This window comes from Martes martes, assembly GCF_963455335.1.
Source record: "Martes martes genome assembly, chromosome: 18".
In the NCBI taxonomy this organism is placed as follows: domain Eukaryota; kingdom Metazoa; phylum Chordata; class Mammalia; order Carnivora; family Mustelidae; genus Martes; species Martes martes.
Genome location: NC_137906.1, coordinates 22,746,407 through 22,765,409, shown reverse-complemented (window position 1 = coordinate 22,765,409; position 19,003 = coordinate 22,746,407). Strand labels below are relative to the sequence as shown.

Below are 19,003 nucleotides of genomic sequence, written 5' to 3'. Positions count from 1 at the left end.
CTTAAGATTCCTTCCCTCCGCGCCTCCCCACACGCAGTGTGCTTTCTCTCTCTCAGTAAAATAAATATTAAAAAATAACAGTAAAAAAAAATAACAGTAAGCCCATTACTTCTGAATATAAGTAATAATTTTAATGAAAGATAGCTATGCCCCCCCAAAAATATTAGTAGGAAGAGTAGCATTATCTTACATTGTCTCAAATCTCTTCAATGTCTGGCTTGACAGAAAATAGCTAGACTCTCATTTCTGTTTCAGCAACCAAACTGTTGTGTCTTTTGGCTAGTGTATATGAAGAAAGTCTGACCTCACACAGATTTTAATTGCCTTTTCAAATAACTGTAGACATTCTTTTTTGATGCTATACCAAAACTTAGCACACGGTAGTTTCTTGAAGGATATGTACAATGTGCTGTCTGAGACCATATTGGTGAACTTTTTGTTCTCTGTTACATTTAAAATCCATTGGTTTATTTTGCCCTTTGTTCAGATATTTTACCCACGTATGATTTTATTACATTAGGCATTGGTCATTTGGAAAATGTTGGTTTACTGAGTTCTGCAAATCTTCCAAATGTTGACATTTCAAATTCCATTATGTAATATCAAGTGGAATGTCATTATACAATATCAAGAAAATCATATTTGTTAATATCACCCCCTGGCTCATTTTTTAGCAAAAAGTTTAAGCTGCTAAACTCAAGGTAGTAGAAACAAGTTTCATTTGGGCAATAGACACTGTCAGTTATTTCCTTGAAGGGACTGACTCCCTTTCTTTCTTTCTTTTCTTTTCTTTTTTTTTTTTTTTTTTTCCTATTTGAGAAAGTGTCTGTGAGACACCCAGGTCTGAATAGTTATAGTTTGTTAGTTGTATTCAAGTAAAAATGGCATTCTATACATGTGTGGCTAGTTCAGCTGGTAACTCAAACAAGCACACATGAGTGTTTTCTGGGATCAACCATCGGATTTTAGCTTGTAGCAGAAGTGCTTGGTGTGTATTTGCCTTTGCGTCGCACAGAATATTGAAAAGCTGTGGACTCATGAGAAGAAATGGAGTAAAACTAACTTTTACAATTTCATAAGGATATTCTTAGGTGACAGTGGTTTTTTGGTTGTTGATTTATTGTGAGTACATGGCAGTAAAGAATACGACGACTGCTAGGACAGTTTGGTGCCGCTGCCCTGTAACAGTTTTACCTACTGCCGCTGTCCCATCATCAGTGCAGATAGCAACATGGTGAGGATGTCTTAGAATTGTGATGAAAATGGTTTTGTCCTTGTGAACCCCTCTTCCTCCCAGGGTCTGGGGAAAACAGTTTGAGAAACATCGCTATAGATCATTTTCAAGAAGTCCCGCCCAGTCGCTCTGTCATCATCTCTCTCACTCCTAAAGCGTTATCATGGCCCGATTGAGGAACCTGTTAATTTACAGATTGGTTACAAAAAGGAAAAACTATTTCTCTTTAAGAAAGCATTTGCCCCAAGATCAGATTTAGCATTCAAAGGATCCCTTTTCCATTACAATTTTTAAGACTTAGATTTACACAACTTTTTTTTTTTTTTAAGATTTTATTTATTTATTTGATAGAGAGAGACAAAGCGAGAGAGGGAGCACAAGCAGGGGGAGCGGGAGAGGGAGAAGCAGGCTTCCTGCATAGCAGGAAGCCCGATGCCGGTCTGGTTCCCTGGACCCTGAGATCATGACCTGAGCTGAAGGCAGACGCTTAACAACTGAGCCACCCAGATGCCCCTTACACGACAATTTTATAGGCACCTACCTGATGGGTAAAGTGAAGCATGCTGTGATGAACTGTGAGTCTAGCCAACTAGATGCGCCAAGCCTGGCATTATTGAAAAGATATTTACTTCCCAAACTTACAAAAGCTTAAGTATCTAGCAAGTGTCTCCAAACTGGGTTATAGTTTGGTTGATTCTACAGGTCCAAATCACCATGGTTTTTCACATTTTTCCTGGCCCATTGGTTTTGGCTTTGGGCAAGTTTTAACTGGCTCTGCAATGCAGCGTGACATAATGTTGATATATTTGGGGGGCTGTATACTGATGGATTCACATCTCCGCTGTGTACTCTGACCTCTCTGAGCCTCAGTTTTCCTGTCAATAAGATGGAGCTGATGATAAGGCTTACTTTGTTTGGTCTGGTAACCCACTGTTGAATTACACGAGACTAAGTGTGAACACACGTAACACCAAGTCTGCCTTACAAAAAGCACTCGGAAGTGGTAGCAAATCCTGTCATTGTCTGCAAATGGGCAGACTTCAGCTGGCAGAAGAGGGAGGGGGGATTCTGATGAAGCTCTCTAGCAAATAATAATCTTTGTAATTAGCCCTCTGTTTGTTTAAAGGAAAAGCCAACGTGTGGCATTTTTTTATTTACCTGAATGTAAACAAGCAACGTGTGAGTCTTTTGCTATGTAGTGTTCACCTTTATGTTAAAGTCATTTCTTCCAATGCTTTTAGAATATGAGATGGTTCAAGGAAAAAAAAATATTTCTGCTCAGTTTTCAAGGAACATAATAATTAGACAAAAGTTCAGCACATCAACATAATTAGAAAGGATTTTAAAGCTGTTCATTTGCTTTTGCTCTCCCCAGAGCAAATATTCAACATTTCCCCCGCTTACCCTGTTCATTTGCTTAGTACACTTTCTCAAAGAATTAATAATGCCAAGATGAAATTTAGCCTAGCTTGTCTAAATAATCCCAAACTGCAAAACGGGTGACGGTTGAATTAGTAAGATTTTGTTGAAAGTATGCTGTCAGCATGTCTGGTCTCTTCTGGTCTGGTACGGTATTCACCTGGGCTCCTGGTGATTTGTTGGTTTCTCTTACTATTTAAAATAAACCAAGCCAAAAATGATGTGAACTAGAACAAAGCAGGCATTCAGCAGGCAAAATAAATGCATTGCCCGTGGAGTCCCTATGTCTGTTCTGTCTTCCTTCCTTCTTTGCACCCACCCTTGAGTTGGATCCAGTTCAGTGATTTTTAGCTTAGAGGAAGTTGACGCTCTATGTTTTGCTTATTCTTCCTTAGGACATTCATTTAGTAAGTCCACATTTCAGTGCCTTCTGTGTGCTGGAATCCAGAGATATCAAGACGAGTTAGACTGGATCTAAGTGAAAAGTAGATGGGAGTTTATTGTAGTATTCTTTTTTTTTTCTTTTTAAATTAGGCTCCACACCCAGCACAGAGCCCAGTGTGGGGCCTGAACTCACAGCCCTGAGATCAAGACCTGAGCTTCGATGAAGAGTTGCATGCTTAACTGACTAAGCCACCCAGGTGCCCCTCCTTGTAGTACCTTAAAACTTTCTTTAAGTTGGGGCACCTGGGTGGCTCAGTAGGTTAAAGCCTCTGCCTTCGGCTCAGGTCATGATCCTAGGGTCCTGGGATTGAGCCCCACATCGGGCTCTCTGCTCGGCGGGGAGCCTGCTTCCCCCCCCCCTCCTTCTCTGCCTGCCTCTCTGCCTACTTGTGATCTCTGTCTGTCAAAATAAATAAATAAAATATTTTTTAAAAAACTTCCTTTAAGTTGATTTTTTGAACATAGAAGTTAAACATTTTTTTCACCTTAAAAAAAAAAAGGAGCAATGTAGCAGGTTGGAAAATGAATTCTTTAAACCAGAGGTTACAAATTAGGGGCCTCTAAATGAATCAGCCCACAGTTACATTTGCTTGGTCCATAATGTTTTATTTTTTTCAAATTTTGAACAAGTCATCAACATTGAAAAATGGAGGGATTTCTCATAAATACCTTATTGTGGTATTTTCTTAACAAAGATCAATAAAATCTATTAACACCAAATCACAGTTGTGTATGGCAACAGCTTTTTCATAGCTGGAGCCAAGTGGAGACCCTCCCCCCTGAACAGGGAGGCACACTTTCCACTTTGCCACAGCACCTCCCTGACTGCCCCTGCCTCGCGTTGTATGTGTTCCCTGCCTGGGCCCCAGAGGCATCTGAAGTTACAATCCTGTTCTTGCATTCACTTGGGCAATTTTGGAAATCCCTACGGATTACTATTGTGTGGCACAAATGTGCTGTATATACCTGTTCTCTTCATTTTAATCTGAAAGAAAAAACGGGGGATATATTCTCTGTCAAAGAACTTCATAATCTGATGAGAAAGCTAGTCATCAACAGCTAACTATAATCCCACATGGGATTCCCTAGAAAATAGCAACTGTAAAGGTCTTCCCCTTTCTCAGTGCAGTCTGGCTCCCTGCCTGCTTTTGTAAATAAAGATTTATTGGAACACAGCTATGCCCACTTGCATATAAATGCGTACAGTCTATGGATCTCTTCATGCCTCAGTGGCAAAGGTGATTAGTTGTGGCAGAGACCATATAGTCCATAAAGCCAAAACTCTTGACCATCTGGCCCTTTCCTGGAAAAGTTGGCCGGCCCCTGCCATGCAGGATCTGATTTGATTCTTGAGACAGCTCCGTAGGACACTCAGTGTCATTGGGCCCATTTATAGCCCGCAGCTAGCAGAGAGCAGAGCTGGGACTCAGCCAGTTAACATGTACGTTCAACAAAGCAGGCCTTCAGCAGGCAAAATAAATACGTGGCCCATAGAGTCTCTATGTCTAGAGTATGTCATCAAAGGCCTGTCTCAAACTTGTCCCCATCCATGTGTGGCCAGGTTGTTAGACTTGGGAAGTGAGTCTGTGGGCAAGGCCAATCCATTAGTCTGGTTGAAGAGCACAGTTCAAAAGGCACTGCCCTTGCCTACCTCCTTGGCTCCCTCAGGATCTGACCCTGTGGCTGCACCTCTGTTTCCAAGTAGGAGAGGGCTGCCAAGGAGCAATGTGGTTAGTTGGAAGGAGGAGCTTGGTGCCGTTCACAGCTCACTTTATGTAAGAGGAAGGAAGTGTCCGTTATCCTCAATGGCACCAGACTGACTGCTGATGAACAACTTGACCCTTGTAACTTTAATAATTGGTCACAATTGCCGTGGTCACAGCACCTTAAGTCTGAGAATTTCCCTGGGAAAGCCATGTGCCTCCCTTCCCCTATCCTACGTGGTTGGTCTGCCGGTCTTCAGTCTCACGTTTAGATACCCACCTACCCACCTACCTTCATGTTCAGAGAGGTATTATGGTGGCCTGAACTGGGTCCATTGATGAGCTTTGCCATATTTAAAAGTTGTGGTTTCTCATAAAAACCTGGATTTGTCAGTCTCTTGATGGAAGGTTGCTTTGGCCTATGGGCCTGCATTCCCACAAAGCCCCGTTCCTCCAGCCCTGAATGTTGGTCCCTCTTGACCTTGGACATGTGATGACAGTTTGATCTCTTCTGGCTGAGGACGTTGGTCAGCAAGTGCCTTTTTCTTGCGTTGAGAATATTAGCCTAAGCCTATAGACATCTGACATTTCAACCGCTGCCCAGGCCATTTCAGAAACGGGCCATTTCTCGTGCACACCATAATCTTTCCCACCTCCCTCCCTTCCCCTTGCTGTGTTCCCCGCCAGCTGTCTCCTTTCAGGTCACCTCCACACTGTGGATTGTGGTGACTGATACCACCTGCAAAATTAACTCCTCCCACATGGTGGGGTCCCTTGGCCCCCTCATGTATCCTGCTGTGTCACAGGTACTGGGCTCCATGCCTTTCCTCTTCCTTGGGGACAGAAACCCACTCTCGTTCCTTTGTCTACCCAGCCTTTGGCCCCAGGACTGGCACAGGGAGATGTACATGAGTGTTTGCTGGGCTAACATTTTAACTAGGAAAGAGATCAACTGGTTTGTCCCTTTGTGAATTGCTGGCTGGTCTCCATAAAGCAGGCAGAGGAAAAGCCCTTGCAGCCAAGCCTACAGATCTTCCAGAGATCTCACCTGGCTCCTCTTTCGCCAAGGAGAAAAGCATGGTCCCCCCCAGACATTGTCCTTTGGAGTATTTCAGACCAGTCCTAATAATATGCCTTCACTTAGCTACCCTCACTGTACCCCCAGCCCCTGTTGCAGTCCCTCTACTTTGCAGTTAGCGTTCCTGTCCTCCCATTTTCTCTCCCAGCGGGTTCACCATCACTCCCTCCTCCTGCCTCATTTTTGACTCTGATGCTACCTTGACCACCCTTAGCTGATGGATACTCTGGGGGCAGCCCCTGACTTAACATGTCATTGGGGGATAGGAGGGTTATTGGTCAGTGTAGCACCAGGCCAGAAGTTGGATCACCAAACCATTCAGGGACCACCACACTCTTATAGACTCTGAATGACTTTGCAATGCAATGTGTTTACATGCCTCTGTGTGTGTGTGTGTGTGTGTGTGTGTGTGTGTGTGTACGTGCATGTGCACGCATGATCTCTCTCAAGACTCCCAGACTGTTGAGGGGTGCTTAGGTGGCTCAGTTGGTTAGGTGTCCAACTTTTGGCTTGGGCTCACATCATGATCTTGGGGTCCTGAGATCAAGCCCTACTTTGGCTCGGCACTCAGCACAGAGTCTGCTTGTCCCTCTCCCTCCCCACTCTGCTCCTCCCCCAACTCGCTCAAACACTCTCTTTCTCTCAAACAAATAAATAGATAAAATCTTAAAAAGAATCTGAAACTATTTAGATACCTTTCTATGAACCTGCCTGAAATCAAAGATAGATAGTTCCAAAAGAGACTTATCAGATGTAGTCCAGGGAACTTGATAGATTTCAGAACTCTTTAAGGATCCTATGGAACAAAACAAGTTTAGAAGCCTGCAGGGGGCACCTGGGTGGCTCATTCTGTTGGGTGTCTGTCTTTGCTTGGGTCAGGATTGCTCCCGGCATTGGGCTCCACTGGGCTCCACTGTCGGGCTCCTTGCTCAGCAGGGAATCTGCTTCTCATTCTCCCTCTGCCTGTTGCTCCCCCTACTTGTGCACTCTCTCTCTGTCAAATAAATAGGTGAAATCTTTAATGAAAAAAAAAAAAAAAAGAAGAAGAAGCTTGCAGGGACCAGGCAGGTGATGTAAGTGACTACAGCGTCCAGGGTGTATTTCATTATGCTGCTCTATGTCCAATTCTTTCAACACCTGTATACACTTTGCATTCCTGGGAATATTTATCAATTTCATAAAGAACTCAGTTGCCTACTAATTCCTTGCAGTATGTGGCTTCCTCCATCTCTCTGTCATCTGTAGAATAGAGGTAAGAGTTGTCCCCACCCCCTGGGGTTATTGTGAAAATTAAAAGCGTTCATGGACACAAAGCCCTTAGATCAAGACCTGACACATGATAAGTCCGTATGTGTTCACTGCCATTAGGATGATGACGATAATGATTCTCTCTTTTGCTGGAGATGTGGCCACTTTCATCTTCACTGTAGGGAAAAACCTCTCAGACCTGCTGATGAATGGCACCTTGGACTTGACCTTAGTGGCAGGGAAGACAACCAGCCAGCAGGGGCTGGGAACCAGAGGATACCATGCCAGCTGCCAGGCCCCTGTCCTCATCCTCAGACCACAGTTGCCAGGCAGGAAGGCAAGTCCTGTGTTGCCAGATCGTTTAGGTTTGCAAAACCATCCAGAATTCAGGATTTTAAAATGTGTTATCTCCTAAGGTGTAAAAAAAAAAAAAAAAACAACTTTTTTTTTTTTTAAAACATTATGGAGACCAAACAAATATTTGTGGGTTGGGTTCAGCCAGTGAGTAACTTCCGATCTGGTCTGACCGCTGTCATTTATCAGATGTTGGGGCCGCGGCCTGGGGAGTCAACATGCCTGCAGAGGTGGGAGAACAGGTCCAGATCCATTTCTGTCCAGCACCCCACCGCCCGACCCTCCTAATGAGCCCTTGTGGTGGGAAGTCCTGCCTCTTGCATGATTTCAGATGGAGATTTTATTTTAAGCCTGCAAAAAGGCAACCCTGAAAAACCAGGACAGAGGATTAGATTTGCTTTCCGGCTCTCCCCATCTTCACGTTGGTCCCCACTAGGTGAGAGCTCGTGGAGACCTACTAAGGAGACTCCAGTTCTGAGGCCACATGACCTTGGGGGGATTAGTTTCTTTATCTCTCTGTGCCTGGACTCTGAATTTATAAAACAGAGATTAATAGTAGGACTTCCTCATAGGGCTGCTATGAGAATCAAATGAATCCATCTATCTAAAGGCCTTAAAAGGATCCCAGCCCTTAATAGGATCTCAGTAAAAATTAGCTGTCTGAGGAAGGAACGTATCTTTTTCTTTAGGATTCCAGGGCAGCTCATGCATCATTTCCTATGTTTTCCAGGACTACTTGGCAGCTCCTTGTGGGGGGAAGGGAGGAGTGGAATGCAGACACTCAGAAGACACTTTAATTTGGTTACGTACACGCAGGCTCACATAGATTCACAAACGCAATGTCCACACTTGTCAGTGGGGGGCTGGGTTGGCCTATGTAGTTGGAATGGGTTTGGGAACTTGTATGATGGATACAGAGGTCTACCAAAGTACATTTTAGCCTGGGAAGCATGCTGTCACATAAGCCACTGATTAGATTACAGAAGTGTGGCATTTTCTTATCTTTACTGTTTCAAATGAAAAAAAAATCAATATTTTCCAATTATCTCCAGTGGTGTATTAAACTCACTTTGTCATATTTCATTTCACCATCTGAGAAAGAGCAGGGGGATAGGGTCAGGAAAATACATTGTGAGAGAAGATGAAGCCTTCATAGCAGTTCATACTCATGCCTCCTGTCCTCCCGGCATTGTCCATTCAAAAATTCGGTCATTCATTCATTCACAGATTCCGGAAATGTCTACTGATATCCATTCCATTCCAGGCACTGTTCCAGGTGTGGGAAATTCAAGGATTAAAAAAAAGCCAAACAATGGCCATTTCTGGGGTGGGGGTACAGGGGGAGACAGGCCACAACTACATTAACAAGAAAAAGATCAGATAGGAGCTGTGCAGAAAGTAAAAAGTAGGGAGGATGGTGTGCTAGTTAGTCCTCTCTGAAGAAGGAGGTCCCTTCAGGCTGAGATCTGATTGATAAGAAGGAGCCAACAGGAGAGGACCATGAGAACAAAGGACCCGGTGCAGGAAGGAATTGTGAGTCCAAAGAGCAGAGGAAAGACTGGCAGGCTGCAGGTGTGTGTGGTGTGGATGTAAGCATGCACAAGCGGAAAGCAAACCATGCAGAGGGAAATGCACTGGAGGGTTGAGCAGGCAAGGGATACAATCTCATTTTTAGTTGGCTACCATGGGAAAAACACAGCAATAACGGAGACAGGACTCTTGCCAGGTGGCTCTTTGATGATCAAGGGCCTCGCAGAGGGGTGATGGGGAGGAAGGGAAAGGTTCAGGAAGTATTTGGGAGCCAGAGTCCAACAGAACCTGCTGAGATCCATGAACACACAGCCAGCCGTTTATGGGGGAGTGAACCACTTACTGCTAGGCACCTACTATGTGCAGGGTCCTGTTCTAAGCTTTTCACGTGTGCTATCTTAATGCCGACAATAGACTGAAATGGAATCGTGCTATCAGGGTTTCCAAACAGGTACTGAGAAGCTGAGCCAGACAGGCTGACCCACCGCCTACCCTCTCTGCTGCCGCACAGCATTGTCCCCAGGCTCTCATGTAATTATGAAGTCAGCCACAGAATGCATGGCTAAGCATTTTTAGAAATGCACAAGCAAATGCACGTAACAGTGTGCAGGTTATAAATAACCATTTCTAGCTGCCAGCTGCTGTTTGGGTTTGGAAAGGAAAAGGGGATCTTAGCATGACTTGTTTATCTCAGGTAATTTGGCAGTAAACTGGGCCCCGGGAATTTGAGTTACACAGAAAATGCAAAGGAAAAGTGACAGGGATATTGTTTCGGGCTTTCAGAAGACAGAATGTGACTTAAAGTCCCCAGAACCAGCCTGGAGGCGTGCATGGGGAATTGGAAGGAATCTGGAAGTGTGTCGCAGAGCTCATGTTTACCTGTCTTCCAAACAGTCACGCTTTTTGTCTAACAGATTTCTGTTACGATGATGAGATTTCCTTAAAGGGCTCTTCCTGCTCCCCTGCAAAAATGGTCCATGGCATCAAAGTAAATGATGGCTCCAGCCTTCTGCCTAGTTGCCTATTAGGTTAGAATCTAGAAGCCTGCTTTGTTGGATCTGTAGAGAGCTTTAAAAAACTTCTTTTTAGTTACTTGTCAATATTTAAAACTTAGAAACTTTCTCCTAATACTGGACTTCTCTAGAAAAATCCGATCCGATGAGACTGGGCCCATATTCCTGCATGGTAACTGGCAGCTGGAGCCAAATAGTGATTCCCCTGGGCCACCTGGGTGGCTCAGTCAGTTAAGCCTCATTCTTGGTTTTTGGCTGGGGTCGTGTTCAATAGCAACACCAAATAGTGATTCCCCTCAGGCTGGGCAGGAGCTCTCCAGGCTGCTCTGTCCCCGCCCTGCCACCTTACTGTGCCACAGGTGTCTTTGCAAAGGCTGCAGGTGGAAGTCCAGGAAGCTGGGCTGGAGCTAAAGACCTGTGGGGGTGGGGTAGTAATGACAGTGGGGCTGGGGTGCTCCCATTCCTGGACTTGACACGAGGGGACGCTGGTAGGGATCAGGGTATAGCGAACACTGGATTAGCAGCCAGACTGAGTGGTTGTTAATCCCATTCTTCCCCTTCCTTGCTCTGACCTTGGACAGGTTGCTTTCTCTGAGCCACAAGGCTTTGTTGTTGTGCCTAATAGGGAGTCCTGAGAGCTGTCACCTGGGGAAGAAGCTCCAGGGGTAGGTGCTCAGGAAGCACGAGGAAACCACGATTTCCAGACAGCCCGTCCGTACAGGTCACAGTTTCCCTTTCCTTGTTCTTCCTTCCTTTTCCCTTTTTCCTTTCTCGTCTTGTCTGGCCATCTCATACAAACTTTGCCCTTAAATAAAGGAGCAGGTTACCAATAGCGTATTGGCTTAGCCAAGAAACCGTTGTTCCAATTTCTAGAAACCATATTTTGTCATCATTTCATTCTTATCTTTCACTCATTATGGACCAATCTCTTGAAAGAAGACAGTTTGTCCTCCCAAGATACTGTGTTGTCTTTCCGGCAAGCTTTGGGATGCTGAGGTTCGCAGAGGCTACTCAATCTCCCTCTGGCAGACTCCCCCTTCTTGGGTTCCCTGATGGGAACAATCTACATTTTCCATTGTATTTTTTAAAAAAATTTTGCATCTGCCTTTGGACATTTAATATTTTAAGTTTCTTTTAATTTTTCCAAAAGGAAATAGGTCCACGTACATCATTCAAAAATAAAAATATATAAAAAGGAACGGTGATTTCTTATCTTTGTACACGTAGTTCTGGGTGGTTCTTCATACCAATAGGATGGGCGTGAGTATTTATTCTTATTTTCCTCTTAGAGAAAAAATCGCATAGTTCGTATACTTTCTGCCTATCAAGTTTTTCCTTATGTACAAGGAGCTTGTCCATTCTTTTTTCCAGCTTCCCAGTATTCTGTGCCATTGTGTGGATTCGCTGTATTTATTCATCTGGCCCCTACTGCTAGACTTATGGGTCATTTGCAACATTTGTTATTGCAGATTGTGATACAGTGAATACCTTTGTACGTCCGTTTCCTCTTTGTAGAGGTAATTCTTTGCAGCGGATTCCTGGAAGTGCTCTTGCTGGCCCAACAGGAAAATGCACCTGGACTTCTAAGGATATTGTCAAAATACCTTCCAAAGGTATTTTGTGTCCATCTACACACCCAAAGTGTCATTCGGCACTTCCCCTCTCCGCAGTGCTCCAAAGTGCCAGCTTCCTAGCTCTTGCAAACAGTATGTTGTCAAACCTCTGATTTTTGCCAGTCTGATTAGTGAGATTAAGTGGTATTTCAGTGGGATATTTGTCATTTAAATTAAATTCCATAGATATATAAAATGAGAGCAATATAAGCTCTCCCGTTTGGACAACAGAAGAAATAAACTCATTTTTGTGACCTCATGGCGCTACCATCCCCCCACCGGAGAGAAACAAGTTCTTTGTTCAAAGCTCCTTTGTGGCGGGGAGGTCCCAGCATGGGCCCTCTCTGCCGGCAGGATTTTCACTGGATTTATTCTCCAAAGCCCAACCCTTCCTGCCAAGGCTGAGCATTTCACCTGAGCAGACAGGAGTGAGTGTCTAATGCCAAGCCTGCCTTACCACTCTTGGCATTTTACGGCGTTTACCCGGCTGCTGGCAACACCGTCTTCTTTGATCATTGGGAAATCATTTTCATCCAACCCCTTTACTAATTGCTCTAGCAGTCCAAAGTACATTGAAAAGCTGCATCACAGAAAGAATTGCTTATATCAGACTCCCTCCCAGGTCTGTTCTCATGGGCTTGTACTTGTCTTTAATGCCCTCATTAAGGATCCGTGTCGCCTGGTGGTTAGGGCTGAAGGTTCTGGAGCCAGACTGCTCAGCTCCAGATCAGTCTCCTCTGCTAACTAGCTTGGGTGATTAGGGCAGGTTTTCTAGCCTCTTTGGGTCTCAGTGACTGCATCTGACAAGCGGGATAATAACAGTGCCTATTTCTTGGGTAGCTGAGAGGAGTACATGGGTTGATTTGTTGACCTAACCTGGAGCTCAGTGCCTGGCACAGAGTAAACCCGACTTAAGGTGAGCTCACATGGTAATCACAATGACTAATATGATTGTGATGGTAATGATGTTAGTGACGATAGCCATTAGGAGCACACTGAGCCCTGTCACTTACAAGCTACATTTCTGTGACCTCGAAAAAGCAGTTCAATCACCCCCTTAAAGTTTGCTTCTCATTTCTTCCTTGCTGGTACCAGCGGGATAGTACTGTCCATCTAGAGCAAGAGTCAGCAGACTACAGCCTGGGAGCGAAATCCAGCCTGCCGCCTGTGTTTGTGAATAAAGTTTTATTGGAACACAGCGGCCCCCATTTGTTTACATATAGTCTAGTGCTGCTCTTGCACCATGATGGCTGAGTCGAGTAGTTGCACCAGAGACTTTATGATTTTATGAACTTATGGCCTATAAGGTAAAAAATATTTATTCTCAGGGGCACCTGGGTGGCTCAGTCGGTTAGGCATCTGCTTTCGGCTCAGGTCATGATTTCAGAGTCCTGGGATCGAGCCTTGCATGGGGCTCTCTGCTCAGCAGTGAGTCTGCCCCTCCCTCTCCCTTTGTGATCTCTCTTGCTTTTGCTCTCTCTTCAATAAATAAATAAAATCTTAAGAAAAAATAAAAATAAAAATTATTTACTCTCTGGCCTTTTACAGGACAAGTTTATTGACCCCTGACCCAGAACAGTGGTTATAAGAATTCGGGAGGTAAAGCCCATGTATTGATCCAGGCACATAGTAGGTGTCCATTTCAGTGGAGCTGTGTCCCCCCAAGCAGAAACATTCATGAACTTGGTGCCCAGTTCTTGCCCTCCCCCCTGTCACTCTTCTTCTGCCCTACAGGAAAAACAGAGGGAGTAATCACCATGTGAATAATTTAATTAGAAATACTGCACAGTGATATTATGCATATGTATTTTTATCATCTACCATACATTTCCATGTGCACCAAATATTTCACATGTGGGGTAGACTATAGCAATGGTTAGAAAAGGCTGTGTCCAGGGCACCTGGGTGGCTCAGTCATCAAGCATCTGCCTTCAGCTCAGGTCATGATCCCACCGTCCTGGGATCGAGCCCCGCATCAGGCTCCCTGCTCAGCGGGAAACCTGCTTCTCCCTCTTCCACTCCCCCTGTTTGTGTTCCCTCCCTCACTGTGTCTCTGTCAAATAAATAAATAAAACTTAAAAAAAAAAAATAAAACCTTTGAAAAACAACAACAATAACAAAATAATAATAATTTTTTAAAAGGTCTGAAAAGGCTGTGTCCTGTGGACTGTACTTCTAGGAGGCTTAGGGCTCTGTTAAGAGTAATTCTGATGCTGATTTCCCCCTGCCTGATGGTTTCAGATGCAGAGGAAGACTCCCCGCCCCTCTGCAGGGTAGCACTGAGTGTTACGGTCTGCATCTAGAGCGAAGTAAAACCAGTCAGAATGTTCGAACCACTGAAAATAAGTCCAAAATGCGGATAAAATCTCTGAAGTCCTACATGGGAGAATATTATATGCCTTCATGTCTTTTTCATTTTTGGGGTGTTTTTTCCCCTGTTCCCAGGCACATGTCTGTTTTATAATGTGAGGTCCACATGTATCACTTACATTTGGCCTTATTTATCGTCTCATGGCTAAAAATGACAGGTCACCTTGCAAAATGCAGGGGAACACCTCAATTTTGCAAGCAACATCTTTTGATATTAATGTCACCTTCTTCCACCTCCCTCCCTGAGCGTCGTGAGAATACGATGAGATCTAAGTAGGACGATATTTCGAGACGCTGAGTGCAGTAGACAGGTCCGGTGTAATCACGTTCTTTCTGTCCTTGGCAGGAAGGAGCAGCCTCCACGTGGAGCTACCGAGAGGAGAGAGGGGCTCAGTGGTGTGAGGACTGGGCGTTAGATTACAAGTGTGCGTAATTAGCGTGGGTTATCGTCATTGGAAAATAAGCCAGTTATTTTCCAATTTAATGAATAAGCAGCTTCTAATGAACTCCGGTAGAGAGATTTGCTTTCCAATTTCAGTAGTTAAGTTCTGTGTTCTTTGTATTAATGGGTTGTTTTTATGGCCCACCTTAATGTTTTTCTTACTGTTCTCTATTGGTGTAACAGAATTTTAGGGATGAAAAGCAACTCCCGAGGTGATTCACCCTCTCTTTTAAAATAAAAATAAACATTTAAAAAAATGGGAAGAAAATATGGCCCAGAAGGAGGGGGATCCTGTGACTTATCCAAGATCTCATAACTGGTCCGCTGTCCACTGGACCATGTCCCTAAGTGTGTGTCTAACCAGCACCAGAAGGGCTGCAGCCAGACTCTGGGAACTGCCTTGTTTGCCCCTGGACTAGCTCTGCTTTCCTTCTGCTCCCTGGTTTTGTTCTGGGGGCCCTCTCCCTGCTGGCAACTTACTTACTTAAGCACTGCCTCTGCTGGTAGAACACTCTGGTCTGGCCCCTGGTCTCCAAGCCTCCCTGTCCCCTTCCAGCTCTAGGCCAATCTCCTGGCTCCTGGCCCTGCCTTGCGTGGCCTACGACCCGGCATGCCATCCTCTCTGGTCGGCCTTACGGCCTACAGTGAGTCCCTGTACTGACAGCTTAGACCAAGGGCAGTCAAGGGTTTCTGGGAGTGGCCACCCTGGTTCCTCCCTCCAGAGCATCGGAGGTCAGGAGGTGGGATAAAATGGGTCCAACAACCCAGATCCCCTGATCCTTAATTTTGGGCCTTCTTCTTAATTTTTTAAATTAATAAACCTTATTTTTTAGAGCAATTTTAGGTCCATGGCAAAGTTGGGTAGAAAGTATAGCGTGGGGACACCTGGGTGGCTCAGTTGGTTGAGCAGCTGCCTTCGGCTCAGGTCATGATCCCAGCGTCCTGGGATCGAGTCCCGCATCGGGCTCCTTGCCCCGCAGGGAGCCTGCTTCTCCCTCTGCCACTCTGTCTGCCTATTCTCGCTCGTGCGCGCTCTCTCTCTCTCTCTCTGACAAATAAATAAATAAAATCTTTAAAAAAAAAAAAAAAAAAAAAAAAAAAAAAAAAAGAAAGTATAGCGTGTTTTCGTAGACCCTCCCTGTGTGCACATAGTACAGCCTTTCCCCACTGCTGGCATCCAGCATCTCAGTAGTACGTTAAGTGGGTATCTATGGAATGCGATGGCAGACATGTAGTCAATTTTAGGTCACTTTGCTCTGCCTGGGCATTCTCTGGTAGTCTGTCCCCCAACGAATTTCAAATTCTGTCTTTCCAAATGAATTTCAGATTCCAATTGACTGCAGTTGGGTTACTGAGGTTGGGGTCCTATACAGCCTTGGAGCTCCCCTCCGAGGACAGGGAGGAAAGGGAAAGAGGAGGCGGCAGCTTGGGGTGTCCTTACGAGCTGAGCAGATAACCCAAAGGACATCTACCCTACCATGATATTTTATAATCCAAGGTCTCCTATAAGTTCTCTGGCTGCCTCTTTTCCAAATCCTTTATTAATATCGGCCCCAAATTCTGGCAATTGCCAGAGGTTCATCTTCGGACCTTCACTCTTTCCCTTATTCTCACTTTCTTGGAAAGAGTGTCCTCCTTTAACTGCTGCTTCATCATCGGCTATGAGGACCCCCACCCTCTGCCCCCCACACCCATGTAGACTTACTGGAAGTTGCTACATCCAGAGACAAATAAATATCTTTCCTCTGAGACTCAGTCCCCGCATCTTGCCTCTTGATAAGTCATTGCTAAGTCTTTCTGCTCCTGCTTTGGAACACTCTTGGGTAATGGGACATGTGGTACTGATTTTCTCACAAATAGCCACCTGCGAGGAAAGCTGGATAATTTGAAAGACACATGGGCAAGGCGCAGAGGTTCCCATGTTACCTTTTAAAACCAAGGCAATCCATTAATTTTCCATCAAGGAATCCTTTTATAATGGACACTTGCATAAAAGTTGTGAAAACTGCATTTGGAACAGCATATTTAAACCGTATGATGTTGAGCTGTTGAATTTATGCATACTTTCAAATGTTAGTCTTCCAGTTTTCTAAGAAAAGCAACATTCTCTCTGAAATTGCCCGTTATATAGGAAATGTGGGTGATTACTGCTAATTCACATCTGTACCATCACCTAGAGAGCGAGTTTGGGGGTTTGGTGAAGCCCACTGGTGTGCGCTGATCAAAGGTTATGTGTATGCGCACTGTGGAAGGCATTTTTGTGGAAGGCATTTTATATAATTCCAAACAATTTAATAAAAATGTAATTCGACTGGGAAATCTTCCGTCGGCCCTGGCAGAGTGCAGATAATGTTCCAGATTAAAGAGCTGAGGCTTTGTTCATTACAGTCAAACGACGCGAGTGTGTGAATTACCATTTCCTTGCCGTTGGTCTATTTCAAGAGTATGCCATTTTCCCACTATAATAATAGGCTACATTTTCTTAAAATCATTTGATTATGATTGGTCCCGTCTATTCAGTTTGCAAATAAAAAGCTTTTGTGGTGATAAACTAGCTGTTTTAAAATAGCCTTCATCTCTGGTTCTGCTTTTGAACTGCTACAGGTCAGACTCTGCGAAAGGCTGACAGAAGCCGGTCGTGCTCGCGGGAGAAAAAGGAGGTAAATGTGTCACTGGCGAGGGTGGGTGGGAGGCAGCTTTGTTTGAAGGGAGCCTTCCAGTGAATAAGAATGCCTGGATCTCCTGCTTGTCTCTCTCCGAGTCTGCAGCTTGAATCCTGGTCCAGAAGATATCTGGCGCCTTGAGGTCTCAACCAGAGTGTCACTGGTAGTAACAGTCTCTTAGGAAGTGTATCAGTTAGCTTTGTCTGTGTAACAAATTAAACCCACGTTTTAGGGATGTCAGCAACAGTGCTTTTAGGTCATGATTTTGTGGGCCGGCAACGTGGGCTCAGCAGTTCTGATTTCAGCTGGGCTCACTGTGCCTTTGCGGTGAGGATTATGTCACCTTGGGGATGGGAATACCATGGCTTCAACTCTCTTTTAGTGCTTTCTCATTCACCAGCAAGCCAGCCAGCTTTGTTCTTCCGGGGGTTCAGGGCGTCAAGAGCATGAAGAGCGGAAGTTGCAACCCCTCTTGAGCCCTGGGCTTGGAACCAGCATGGTGTCCCTTCTGCCAACTTGGTTTTCTTTAAAGCAAGTCACACGGTCAGGCCAGGTTGGAGGGGTGGGGAAGTAGGCCTCACCTCTGCATGGGAAATCTACAAATACCACGGCCATTCTTGAAACCTGCCCCACTGAGCCCACCTGCCCTGTGCCCGGCAGAAGGGATGAGAGGGACACAGCCCCGATCTCATGGTGGGCGCCGTATAGATGGAAGGGATGTGCAGTGGGGTCATCATAACGCCGTGTGAGAAGGACAAAGAGAGTGGAATTTCAGTACAGAAAAGGGCTCACCTGACTCTGCCAGTGATCTCCAGAAAGGCAGGCGGAAAAGCCGATATGCAGGCTGCCTCTTTAGAATGAGCAGCAGTTTTTCGGGCCAAGTAGAGAGCATGGTCAAAGTCAAAGTCAGGCACGGATAAGGAAGATTGCAAGATTTCTGAGCCGATGGGGCGCCTGGGTGGCTCAGTGGGTTAAAGCCTGTGCCTTCGGCTCGGGTCATGATCCCAGGGTACTGGGATCAAGCCCCACATCGGGGTCTCTGCTCAGCAGAGAACCTGCTTCCTCATCTCTCTCTGCCTGCCTCTCTGCCCACTTGTGATCTCTGTCTGTCAAATAAATAAATAAAATCTTTAAAAAAAAAAAAAAAGATTACTGAGCCAGAGGGTACAAAGTAGAAGCAAGGACCCAGTGGGTACCTCAGGGCCCTCGGATCCAGTCTCAAGCTCACCGGAGTTTGAATTTGAGTCTTATGTAGCCACAGATGGGTGTAGGGGAACAGGGCGTGAAGGCACGAGGCTCATCTTAAGTATTGACCAAATCTTGAAATTCGTCCTGCGTCCTCTGAGTTGGCCTCACCCTCAGCCAAGTGAAGCAGGTTGGGGTTGGACCGCAAAGGGCCGTGGGTGCTTTGTAGTGGCTGTCATCCTGTCCCCTCTTGTCTCCTTTCTCAGCTATAGCCAGAACAGCCGGCGTGGGTTTCCTTTTTATTTAAGCCACCCGCCTGGGACGAGGGCTAGGACCTTGGTGCTGCTGAAAACATCTTAAATGTCAGCCCTGGTGGCCAATCTAGAAACTGAACCAGGGTGGATTCTGTCATTCCTTCCTGGTAGGAACATTTTTCTGGAAGCAGGAGCTGGTGTGCGTATCTCCCACAAAGTCCTTCCAGGGACTTGGAGGGTAGAAGAGCTGGAACAGGAGTGAGCACAGGCCCCAGCAGCTCCCAGCCCTCCTTGGTCAAGGGACTTAGCGTGGGCTTCCCCAAAGCCAGGGACGAAGTATTTCAACCTAACCGAGGCTTTCGGTCGCAGAGTAATGTCATGACATTGATCCACCTGAAGACTTTGGCTGGAAATAGACAAAGCAGGGCAGCAGGAAAGGAGATACTCACGTCC

The 19,003-nt window shown here is 45.4% G+C and overlaps 1 protein-coding gene across 2 annotated transcripts in view; it reads left to right on the top strand.

The window, feature by feature from the left end:
• Window positions 1-19,003, top strand: part of KATNIP (katanin interacting protein) — a 175,713-nt gene that overhangs the window by 1,584 nt on the left and 155,126 nt on the right. For both annotated transcript variants that reach the window (XM_080830821.1, XM_080830822.1), the window contains exon 2: window positions 17,053-17,108. In XM_080830821.1, the coding sequence (XP_080686947.1) occupies window positions 17,053-17,108 (56 nt within the window). The remainder of the gene's footprint in view (window positions 1-17,052; window positions 17,109-19,003) is intronic.